A 12709-nucleotide genomic window follows, 5' to 3' on the forward strand; every position below is an offset into this window, starting at 1 on the left:
GGAAAAGCCCTTTTAGACTGAGTAGGATAGAGTCCTAGGCACAGGTGAGGCTGTCAAGATTCTAGGTAGCAGGGATACATTTTAAACAGGTTAGTGACCCAATCAGGTCACTGTGCCACAGATCAGCTGGAGGGTAGTTTGAGAATGAAGAGAGAACGGTGAGTGGAGTTGCAAGTAATGAGTGCAATAATGTTGGAAAAAGAAATAATGCTTTGCTAAAGAAAACTGGCGGGTTCAAAGAAGGCAGAAACTTACTAGAGACTTAACAGAAAATCAGAATTCTGAGGATTAAGATTCAGTGACTAATCAGACATTGTGAATGAAGAGAAAAGAAGAGAAAATGATGGTCTCAAATTTTTACTTAATTTCCTGGGAGGATGGTGATGTCAGGTGCTGAAAAAAAAAATTAGGATGAGAAACTTGTAGAACTATAATGTCCTTGGTGTGGAAACTTTGCAAGCCGACTTTCTCATTTCTTGTGTCCTACCTGGAGATACTTGAGATAGGAATGAGAAATATCAGTCTGTAACTCAGAAGACAGGGAGCCTGCATGAGGTAATTCTTGAAAACTAACACATAACTGTATGTGATAAATTATAATTGTGTTAAAATTTGTATTGAAATTGAATCTAACCATTCTTGAAATTGTTCTTTGTGAAGCTTTGCTATATTTATTTTGGGACACACCATCCTGTGATGCAATGATTAAGATCATCCTACCTTTGTTGTTTCTCTCTGAATAAAAGGGATTTGGGGGGACATCTGCTGTGTTTATACTTGGTGAAACAAACTTTTGTTTTCTGAAGTCCAGTCAGTTTACCCAAGCATAGCCTGTCCCTCCCAGGCATCTTACCAAGTAAAGAGAAATCTTCATCTATGTTTAAATAAAAGAAAACTTTGTCAAACATATTTTTAACCATAATAAGAATTTCTTCATTATGAATGAAATCTATGAGGGAAAAGTTACAAACTGTCTACATTTTCATCTCCTTTTATAAGGTTCAAAACATTAATTCTATGTTTTTTTTAATTCACTAGTATCTTGGAAATTATAATGTTAGAAACATTTATTACAAATGAAGACTTGCAAAAAGGGAAAATTTATTAGTATGGAAATAGGGATACAATTCAAAATGGCAATTCTATATTACTGGTTTTCTTTATTTCTTATTGTCCTAAATTCTCTTTATCTCTGTGTCCTTTTTACCTTTTATTTAGATTATCAAACCCAATCTAATGGGTAACTTATTTCCAAAAAGATGCAAAGCTAATGTTTCATACACAAAGAGGCTCAACTTGATGCAACCACTATACAGAAAAAAACCAGGAAACAGGGAGCATTAGACACACTTTTCAAGTTCCTCATAATAATAACTGCTAAAATATTTTAAGAAATATAAAAACACATCATCTTCATGAACATTTTGCTCGGTCATATATTCAGAAATGGCAATTTTTTGTGCCAAGAGATCATTAGGAAATGAAAAATCACAAGAGAACGATATCGTCTTTCCTTTGTCCTCGTCTGAATAAGGAGCTAGAAAATAAGTAACTTAGAGGTCATACTGAACAATTCTCACCTTGCTGCTGCCGTGTTTCTTTTTGCTCACTGAGGGTGACCCCGGTTGCCCAGGGCTGGGGACGGAACTGGATCCTGCTGATGTTGGACCTGAATGAACGTGAGATCCTTTCTCAACAACGGACGACAGAACCAGTGGTGACTGCTGTAATGAGACCTTCTGGAGCTCTGCTGCCAACTGCTTAGGATCAACCCCTGGGGATTTTGCTTTCTCCACTACAACAAAAAGAAATGGCTATGTATTTCTCAGGTTCATAGGTACTTAACACCATGGAACTTACTTGGGTTCTAGATGACAAGGTAATGTAACTTCACAGATGTATGAAAATTTCTACAAGCCACGGTCTGTTCTTTAGTGCAGTAACCCAGACTCTTAGAATGCTAGCTGCAGCATAGAAAATTTTCAATAAATATTTGTTAAACGAAGAAACAAGTGATAATGCTACAATTAATGAAACAAGTGTTCATGTTACAGCTGATCAACATTTGTAAGACTATAGTTGTTTGCTAATAGAGTTAAATCTATTTCATCATGTACTTATGAAATTAAATGTTGATTTTTTTTTTATTCACTATTAACAGCAATCAAAAGGTTCAAGAATAAGTGCCCCATAATCCTAGGCTAAAAGGAATCGAGTATTGTCTAAAAATAACCTAAAACTGCAAATAAATGGCTCCATGGATTCCTTTGAAGGGATGAATTTATTTTGAAAGAATTAAACATGTGAACTCACATAGCCAGAATTCTGTATGAATTTCTTTAATGGGTCTAATACACAAATCTTTGTTTCCCTAGAAGGCTAAAAATGTAGCTGCAATGCTTTGGTTTTGTTTACAATTACATAAATAAACATTGATTAGTCTAGAAGTACATTTTTGCCTACGCAGTATCTATGCTCACATCCTCATCTACAGCTACACCTGCCTCTACAACGATGTTTCCATTTACATCGACGCCTTTACCCACAGTTGAAAGCAGATTACTTTCACCTACCAGCTTTCGGTGGCTCATGAAGCTCCAGGTGCTGGGGATTTTCAGAGTCTGATAGCATATTGAGGTCCCTAAAAATTAAAACAAAGAAATTGAGAAAGAAGTTGAGGAAACCTGAGACAAAAGTCCCTCTTTTCCAACTACCCTGAGTTTTTTTTTTTTTTTTTCAGTAGGTAAATGAGAAGTGGTTAATGATATAAAGCAACTTCCAAGCATGCTCACCCTTCTAACCAAATATATACTTGCAATGCTGTTAAAAGTCAGCTGATAAAAATGATTATTTAAGGTGAAATCTTTATGGATTAAACATAAGCTCATTTTGAAATACTATACACACACAGGAAACCTAAATGGGTTTAGGCTTTCATTTAAATGAAGCATGTTTCAGTAAAAGCATGAAAGGGGACAGCTACTGACAATATCAGAAACAAAATCAGCTGAATTCTTACTATGCTTTAGATTTTGATTCTGAACACAAGAAATCTATAAAAACTTGTATTCACTTTATGTTCTAATTACTGAAAATCTTGCTGACTGGCAAAGGTTCCACCTTAACAATTTTAAATTAAAAGAGCCATGAATAGCCAAAAAAATGGAAACAAAAAGATGGGGAAAAACTCACAGTCTTACACATATTTCTGCTTCCCCACTTTGCTGACCAATGATACTCTGCACTTCTTCATATGTTTTAGAAGTTAAAGGAATTCCATTCCATTCCAACACTTGCATCCCTAAAAAGACAAATTCAAGTATAAAAAAAAAAAAAAATGTGTCGTATTTCTAGTCTGGGTCCACAGGGCAGAGAAGACACACAGGGCTCTGCATTTAAAAACCAACTCAGCACACCATTTCAGAGACCATCAGTTCAAAGTTCTTTGAACAGTAATACCACAACCGCCCGTAGTTTGATTTCATCATTTACCTGAACACATTAGACCTGTGTAACATAACATGCAAAATGTTGCATCTGAAATCTATTAAACATTACCAAACACATGCATTATGTTCACACTGCTTTCAGAAAGAAAACATCATTGAATATATATTGCTCAAGCCAATCTTGTGTAGGTAAAAAAAAAACAAAAAAACATCACAAGCAGCAATATAATTTCTCCATGGGGAACACGTATCTAGAAGAGTATAAACTTCCATATTCCATCATGGAATGGGTGGGAGAGGGGAAAAAAAGTGATTAGTAGTTTGTTTTGAGGCTCTCCTTGAGAAATTTGTACTGCTTCAAGTTTGCTCAGATAATACAGATTTCCGCGGGGTGTTTTTCTTTTTCTTCACTGCATGTAAGGTGTTCCTGAGTACAATCTGCAGGCATGTTACAGACAAGCCGGCTTCATGGGTGGGGGAGGAGGAGGGGGGAGTGGGGAGGAGGGGTGTGGCCTGTGTAGAAGCACAAGGCCCTGTTCTCAGAAGGGCCCACGCTTGATTTAATGCTTCGCTATTGTCATTTCGAAACTCTTAATAATGTTTCAACAAAGAACTCTACGTTTTCTTTTTGCACTGGATCGCATCGATTATGTTGCTGGACTAATTACAGGGCATTTCGTGTTTCCTATCTAGAAAGATAATTTTCGCTTAAAAAAAGTAGTGACATCATACTTCAACATTTTAAATTCCATGTCTTTCATCTATTTTATATGAGCTGTCAAAATAATCTAGGGGGGCATATTTGGCAAGAATCACCTGGCTCTACTACGTAGCTATGGGAAATGGATATAAATTAGATGAGACTATCCAAAGTCATAGTGCCCCCAAATTTGTGAATGCTACCAGCTTTACCTAAGAAAATATCGTCTGCCCTAACTAGGCTTTATTTAAATAAACAGAAATACTTGTTGAATAATTAGGTTTTCAATGAGCTTCAGAGAGGTCTATGTGAAAGTCCCTACTGCTCACCAGTGCCTTCCGTGGAAAATTCCAAACAGAGAATAATTAAATCTTCAAAAGTTTTAATGATTTTGATATACATTGGAAAGCATATTGCCAGTTGTAAACAAGTAAGGGAAATACTTTTACCACAGTGAAACGGCAAAATAAGTCCATAAAAATGTTCACAATAACACAACAAAAATGGCTTTTCTATAACTTACTCCAAAGAAGACTTTACCTTCAGACGGGCCTTAGGTTTAATTCAATAATCCCAGGCTGTTGTACATATAAAATGAGAAAATTACATAAAAGACAATGATGATACCACTAAAGAAAAATTTAGCACAGCAAAAGGAAGAGCACACTGAAAAACCCACTCTTCTAAAAGTCACGATAAAGAGTATATTTATGTAGAGACCATCTTGAATTGAAACAAATTATAGTGTTATAATTGCATTGTCACTTTTCGGCAAAAGAAGATTCTATGAAAAGAAGTAGCTGCATAATCTTCATGCCTCTTCTCTTGATTAATTTGCTCATTTTTCACCTCTCAAAACAAAGGGGTAAATTTACAAAGCATGATTATCCAATGAAATTTAAAATGCTTCTAGTATTAAAACAGGAAAACTAGTTAGGGTCATTAATACAACTGCTGAGAAAAATATACAGATAACCAGAAATCTGGCCTATAATATACACATGAGGTCATAAGCTACACGATCTGTTCTGTTCCTGTGGTATACCAGCTGAACTTCTTTTCTCTTCATTCAGTTTCCCACCAGAGCTGGTGCAGGACTGCGGTTCAAAAGATTTTGCCAGCACTTTAAACTTTTTATTCTTGGTTCTAATGGTGAGCATCAGATGCTACAGGGAATGTCATCATTTAGTAATACCTTCCTTATCCATTGCCTCTCCAACTCCCTAAAATCCTACAAGAACCATACTAAAATAACCACGTGAATATAACCAATCACTCCTTATTAATTCATAACAAGGTTCTAATAGTTGTGAGAATTGAGTATGGTATGATTTCAAATACAATGTTCTGGAAAGTATTAATTGAAGAATCCTACAAACTATTTTAAAATGCAGGTAAAAATTTGTTGAATATGACCAGGCTACATGGAGGGTCACTAAAGTAGTATTTTATCACTTAATTGACTTGAATGGAAGCATAGCCAATCTTTAAAAAAAATTTTTTTTACATTTTATTTATTTTTGATAGAGAGACGGAGCACAAGTGGGGGAAGGGCAGACACACACACACACACACACACACACACAGAATCTGAAGCAGGCTCCAGGCTCTGAGCTGTCAGCACAGAGCCTGATGCGGGGCTCGAACTCACAAACTGCGAGATCATGACCTGAGCTGAAGTCGGACGCTCAGCCAACTGAGCCACCCAAGCGCCCCAAAGCATAGTCAATCTTAAGATAACTTTTTATTGACTTTGTTTTAGAAATAATTCCTGGAAGACAGTGTACATATGAATGGTTATATCTATTATTTAGCATTATGAGCAAACATTTATGTTTTCTTTATTTTAAATTATATCAACATGTATGTTAATGAACTGTTCAACTTTTAGACTGTCCAGGTGATGTTTCGATTATATCCCTAGAAAGTACCTATACTAATAACTCTTAACAGGAAAACTAAGATAATTTGAATTTTTATTAAATGTGCAACAGTTCATGACAGAATTTGCTGCTCAAAATCTTACACTTAACATGTTATTAAAAACAAAAAAAAAAGACAATACATTTAAAAAAAATTAAAAATTAAAGAAAATCAATCAACATAAAACTTTCTCAACTATGTGTTTTTATAACTTCTGGGATTACCTAACTTTATATGCTCCTAAAACTATTATATACTATTCTTTGTAGTATAGGATTTCATGTATGTTATTTCTGTCCATATTTAATATTTACCATTACATCACAAACATCTTATGGATTAAATTTATTGAGTTAACAGTTGAAATCTCAGAGGTATATCCAAATGTGTATCACACAAAACCCGATGACTTTTTTCCCCCACAACTATTTTTTTTAGCACTTAGCATGCAGCAGGCACTCCATAGTCACTTATGCGATCATTACCACCTTATAGGTAATATTTGATGTTGCCATAAAAATTCATAAAAATGATACTCTACTAGAAAGACAACAGAAATATCTTGGCAGTTAGTAAAATTAAGAGAATTCACAGAGAAAGAATTCTATTTTATATTTCAATATATGAAATTTATTGTCAAATTGGTTTCCATACAACACCCAGTGCTCATCCCAACAGGTGCCCTCCTCAATACCCATCACCCATCCTCTCCTCCCTCCCACCCCCCATCAACCCTCAGTTTGTTCTCAGTTTTTAAGAGTACAGAGAAAGAATTTTAAAAGTGTCGTAAGTATATACAAAATAGACCCCAGACTCATCAGTGATTAGAAAGTATGAATTAAAGCAATGATGAGATACTACTTAGCTCTCATCACATTGCAAAAGTTTAAAATCCAGAAAATGCCACGTGTTGCCCAAGATGTAGGATTAGGGGACCCTGACTCCAAGGGAGATTATACTTGCTGGATGCTTGTTCAGCTTCACCCTCATTCTACATCAGATGAAAAGAAAACAACTGCGTGATTACAATGTACAAACATGTAATTATTTTAATGGGAATGGATAAGTGCATCTCTCTGGAGGGCAATGTGGCAGAACATCATTAAATTATACACATGTACACTCTGTGACCCAGAAATCTTCTTGTGTGTCTATTTGTAGGAGGGGGCAGTATCAGGAGAAATGGACAATGAGAGCATAGTAAATGCTCAAGATGGAAACCCTTGGCACAGGGTGCAGGAAAAAGGCCGTAACAGGCATTAACACCAAAAGGTGGATCCATCTTAAAGCCATTTCCAAGTAAAAGCAAGTGAGAAACAGGATCTGGTCTATAGGGCAATGATGCTTTATTTACATTAAAATGACATTTGTACCAATTAACATTATATATTTTACAAAGATATCAGAAGTATCAAAAATTATTATAGTTGCTCGTGAACAGAAGAAGGGAATGGAAAAAGAAAATGAGATGAAAGAAAATGAATGAGTTAATAAATGAACAAACACAAAACCACACACACACTCATATACGGGACACTTACATGAACCAGTGAGGCTGGTGTGCTATGGAATGAGAATTAATACCACTAGGGTAACAGAACAGAACAAAATAAAACCAAACCTAATTTAAAATTACATGTATATGATAAATTAATCAAAATTGTTTGCTTTGTACATTTTCTCCACTGATATTATTAACCATGACTACAGATTAATTTCTTAAATCTGAACATTTGCTCTCAAAAATCCTTTATAAACTAGCAACAGCAGCAAAAACTCAGCTGAAATGTTTGTTGGCCCTGGCTTTCTAAATGGTAAACAAATCCTGCAAGTTGAGCTCCCGGGGTCCTATATATTGTCCACATCAGCTATACTAATTATTCATTCATCTTCAAGTTAGGCAGTATTAATACACAGAAACAGAGATACAGAGAAATAAATAGATAGATGTATTTTATTCTTTTATAAAGTTACTTTTTAAATATTTTACAACTTTAACCACTTTATACATTAACATGAAGGGAAAGAAAGAAAAAAAAAGGTGGAAGAGAGGAAACTCAGGAAGGAAAAATAGAGTAGATGAAGGGTATCTTTGGTAAAGAGAAAAAAGGGAAAAAATAGTATTTGAATGGAGTTCTGCTTATTTACAGAACAAAGGACACTGTCTCCACTATGATAAGACATTAAAAACCCAGATGTATTTTCCTGTGAAAAGTCATCTACATGCATAAATCTTAAGGTTAAAAAGTATCTTCTTGAATAGGTAATCTCATAATAATGTTGCCATTTTTGTCACTGACAAAACTCTTGTAACACATAGTTTCATCAAAACTTAAAAGAGAGCCTTAGTACATAAAATATGTAAACATGGGGCTACTTTCATGGAAGCAATCTCTATCTGCCTGTTTTACCCCTCCTCACTCTCCAGTCCCCATTCTAGAAGTATCCTTAGATGCTTGTAGGGACCTTGTTTCTCTGGTCTACCTGAATGAGTTGAGTTTAAAATGACCTCGTGGCTTGAAGAAGGCTTTGGAACAATTTCCATTAACGAGGACATTGCTACATTAAAAGAAAGAGCTACATTAAAAGAAACATGATCTGAATTTTATTTTATTGAGAATGTAGTCTGAGTTTCTAAAAAAGACTACAATAAAATTTTGCATTTTTAAAAATTCATAATTTAATAATGCTTTCAAATGCAACAAAGTGTGTGTGTTTGATACTTAGCATGAACAAATTAAAATCTTCCCATGTTTTAATATGTATTATTCTCAGAAATAATGTGTTTTGTAAACCAACATGTTGCTGGTAGTTGACCATTGATATTCTTCTCTTCTCCATAATCAAATTTGGAAATCTCCAAACACAATAGGAAGGCTGTGACCTTCAGCAAACTGGTTAATTCGCCATATTGGCTTCCTTCAGGGAGATTATGTTGCTAGATCACTGTTTTAATTTACTCATACTCTATGAAGGGGAAAATACTATGACTGTGGCACAATGAAACACAAATGAACAACAACAACAACAAAACCCCTGCTTGTTTACAATTTATGAAAATGCAATTTTTGAGCTGGAGCTTTATATGAAGATTTTTCTTTTAAAGATTTTTTTCTGTCAGCGCAGAACCCCACTCTGGTGCTGGATCTCATGAACCATAAGATCATGACCTGAGCTGAAACCAAAAGTTGGACACTTAACTGACTGAGCTGCCCAGGCACCCCTGTATGTGAAGATTTTAACAAACATTTTGGATCCTGAAATTTCCACATTGTTTTTCATTATTTGTCCTTATTTACAACTTTTCCCTCTATATACGTTAAGACTTTAAAGCACAGCAGTCATGTCATCTAATTTTTCTCTTCTGCATTCCCCACATTTCCTCTCACTGCCCATTGCGGTTGTTCTCAGTTTCTTTAAAAAATTTTTTTTAACGTTTATTTATTTTTTGAGAGACAGAGCATGAGCAGAGAAGGGGCAGAGAGAGAGAGGGAGTCACAGAATCCACAGCAGGCTCTAAGCTCTGAGCTGTCAGCACAGAGCCTGACGTGGGGCTTGAACTCATGAGCCGTGAGATCATGACCTGAGCTGAAATTGAAAGCTTAACTGACTGAGCCACCCAGGCACCCAGTTCTGTTTCTTTAGGCTGGTGTTGGCTCCCTAGGGCCCCCATGGCATTACCCTATCTAGTTTGTCTTCTCTGGGCACTTGCTACCTTTGGTTCTGGATTGGTTAACTCAGGGGTTGGAACATTCAATTTGTAGTCTGAACCTAATTTTTGGTTTAAACTTACATGCCAAAGTACCTAGAGCTAACACCATTCAAACTCAAAGCTGTTTTCAATCTAAAATACCAAAAATTTAACTCTAATAAACTATACATTTTAAAAAAATGTGATAGATCACAATTTCCTCTCTTCACAGTATAGAGATAATAGAATTAAACTCATTAGAATATTTAATGTAAATTTTATAAATTCACATTCTTCCAAATTTTAGTAGTATTAAACATACATATATAGGAGGTTTGGGGTAACTTCTAGTATTTTGCTTTAAACTATTGTAGATTTTATATTGCGTTAACAACAAGCCCAACATAAATGAAGCAGATTGGGAAGCAAAAGTAGATGCTATGATAATACTATTTATAGGAGTTTTTTGGCTAATGTTATATAGCTTAGCTATATTTTTCAATAGCTCATAATTAAAGAAGTTGAATTATCTTATTTAAAACTGTCATTAATTTGGAGTATGGTCAAGCAATTCGTTTTCCATGTTTCTTCCGTCATTCACATTTTTTATGAATAACAAGCAATTAAAATAAGCAAAATATGGCTTGAATATATAAGTTCTTGAATGAAGTTAATTTACAAAATAAAAAATCCTCATAACAGTGTAAACAGAAGAAAACATCTAAGAAACACCAAAGACTACAGTTAAACTGTCTGGGCTTACCCACTCTCGTTTTCTAGGCTGAGTACCTCGAGTTATTTAAAATCCATGGCTTCTACAATCACAGATCTAAAACAGATTTAGTGTCAATCATAAAAAAAAATAATAATTACGAAGTAAGTAGATTATCACATAATTTGCCATATTAATGGTCAACAATAAAAAGGCCACTGGAAAAGAATCACACAGATAAACAGTGTTGTAAGCAGGTCACAACTATTTTATAGACTCAACGTTATAAAGCAAGCAATAGCCTTGTGGATGCGCTAGTTTTCGTCTCTTACAGAATACATTAGAACTCGGTGAAACATGAGGTGACGTGGCTTTTCTAATATTACAGTTAGTTGACGGCAGTGCAGAAGTATGACTTCCGTCTATCTCTTAGGTGAATGCTACTATCAGCAATTAGAAGATCTCATTCGGTTTATGCCAACTAAACCTATCTCATAGCCCACCTAAATATAAATGGTGTTCAAATATGTAAAACCTAGCACAAGGAACACATATTATTTATAATGCCATTTTCATTATAATAAAAAGAGAATTTAAACATTGTTTTAATTATGTATATGACAATTTTATTTGAAGAGTTGGATGTGCAGAAAATGAAGACATTGTTGAACAAAGATTTTGTAGAATATACCATTTATGGTGGATAAACAATGTCAACTTGGGGGGCGCCTGGGTGGCGCAGTCGGTTAAGCGTCCGACTTCAGCCAGGTCACGATCTCGCGGTCTGTGAGTTCGAGCCCCGCGTCAGGCTCTGGGCTGATGGCTCGGAGCCTGGAGCCTGTTTCCGATTCTGTGTCTCCCTCTCTCTCTCTGCCCCTCCCCCATTCATGCTCTGTCTCTCTCTCTGTCCCCAAAATAAATAAAAAACGTTGAAAAAAAAAATTAAAAAAAAAAAACAATGTCAACTTGGAACGAACAAAAGGCTGACTGACTCATCTCTTTTCTCCACTCCGCTCCCAGAAAATAAGCCAATATCACACTTAAAGGAGCACACTGATGAGAAATTATTCTGAACACTACCAGAAGGGAAAAGAATGTGGGAAGGTTTACCCAACGTCACTAATTGTCAGGGAAATTCAAATCAAAACCACAATGTGGTATCATCTCACACCTGTTAGAATGGCCATTATTAAAGAAAGAAAAGAAAGAAAGGAAGAAAGAAAGAAAGAAGGAGAGAAAGAAAGAAAAGAAGGAAGAAAGAAAAAAAAAGTAAGTGTTGGTAAAGGGATGGAGAAATTAGAATCCTTGTACTCTGTTGGTTGGAAAACAAAATGGTGCAGCCATTATGAAAAACAGTACGATGTTTTCTAAAAATTAAAAATAGAATACGGCATGATCTAGCCATTCCCATTTCTTGGCATTTATTCAAAATAATTAATAACAGGATCTCAAAGAGATAATAGCACTCCCACACTCATTATAGTTGCATATACAACAGTCAAAATGTAGAAATAACCTAAATATCCATTGACATAAACGGTATAAACCTTATATACATAGAGTAGAATATTATTCAGCCTTTAAAAAGGAAGAAATCCTATAGTATGACACACCATGGGTGAACCATGATGACATTATGCTAAGAGAAATAAATAATCCAGTCACAGAAGGACAAATACTGCAGGATTCCATTTACATGAGAAATCTAAAACAGTCAAACTCATAAAAGTGAAGAGTTGAACGGCAGTTGCCAGGGTTTAGGGGAGGGAGAAACGGGGTGTTTCTTGTATAAAATTTCAGTTATGCAAGACAAGTTTTAGATATCTGATAAGCGACACTGTGCCTGTAGATAAAAATACTACAGTGTACAAGTGAAAATCTGTGAAGAGGGTAGATCTCATGTTAAGATTAATAATCACATTTTTTTTAAATGGTAAAAAAAAAAAAAAAGAATGTTGGATGGGTAAAAGAAATGGGGATAGAAAGTCAGTTCTAAACAGGAGATGCCCCCCAACAATTGTGGTTGGAGTTTGTAAAGGTACTATGCTTGCTCAAATTGTTCAGAGAAGATGGCATTACCTCAAAGAAAAAATTCTGTGTAGTACCCTTAGCAAAGTTGACCTTGAATTCAGTGGCTCAACCTAGGAGAACTACTCTCAGGAAGACTTCGTAACAGTTAAAGGAGCCACTCACTGTCAACGAAGTGTGCTGGGTCAGATAACTGCTCTCTCCGT

General features: G+C 35.3%; 1 protein-coding gene across 1 annotated transcript in view; it reads right to left on the reverse strand.

Annotated features, from left to right (window-relative positions):
* PCLO (piccolo presynaptic cytomatrix protein) overlaps positions 1-12709 on the reverse strand; it is a 361627-nt gene that overhangs the window by 22743 nt on the left and 326175 nt on the right. The window contains exons 11-13 of the mRNA XM_042916591.1: positions 3193-3301; positions 2574-2641; positions 1581-1795 (exon numbers count right to left, since the gene is read on the reverse strand). Coding sequence (XP_042772525.1) covers positions 1581-1795; positions 2574-2641; positions 3193-3301 — 392 coding nt within the window. The remainder of the gene's footprint in view (positions 1-1580; positions 1796-2573; positions 2642-3192; positions 3302-12709) is intronic.

Source organism: Panthera leo, chromosome A2 (genome assembly GCF_018350215.1).
Source record: "Panthera leo isolate Ple1 chromosome A2, P.leo_Ple1_pat1.1, whole genome shotgun sequence".
Lineage (NCBI taxonomy): Eukaryota > Metazoa > Chordata > Mammalia > Carnivora > Felidae > Panthera > Panthera leo.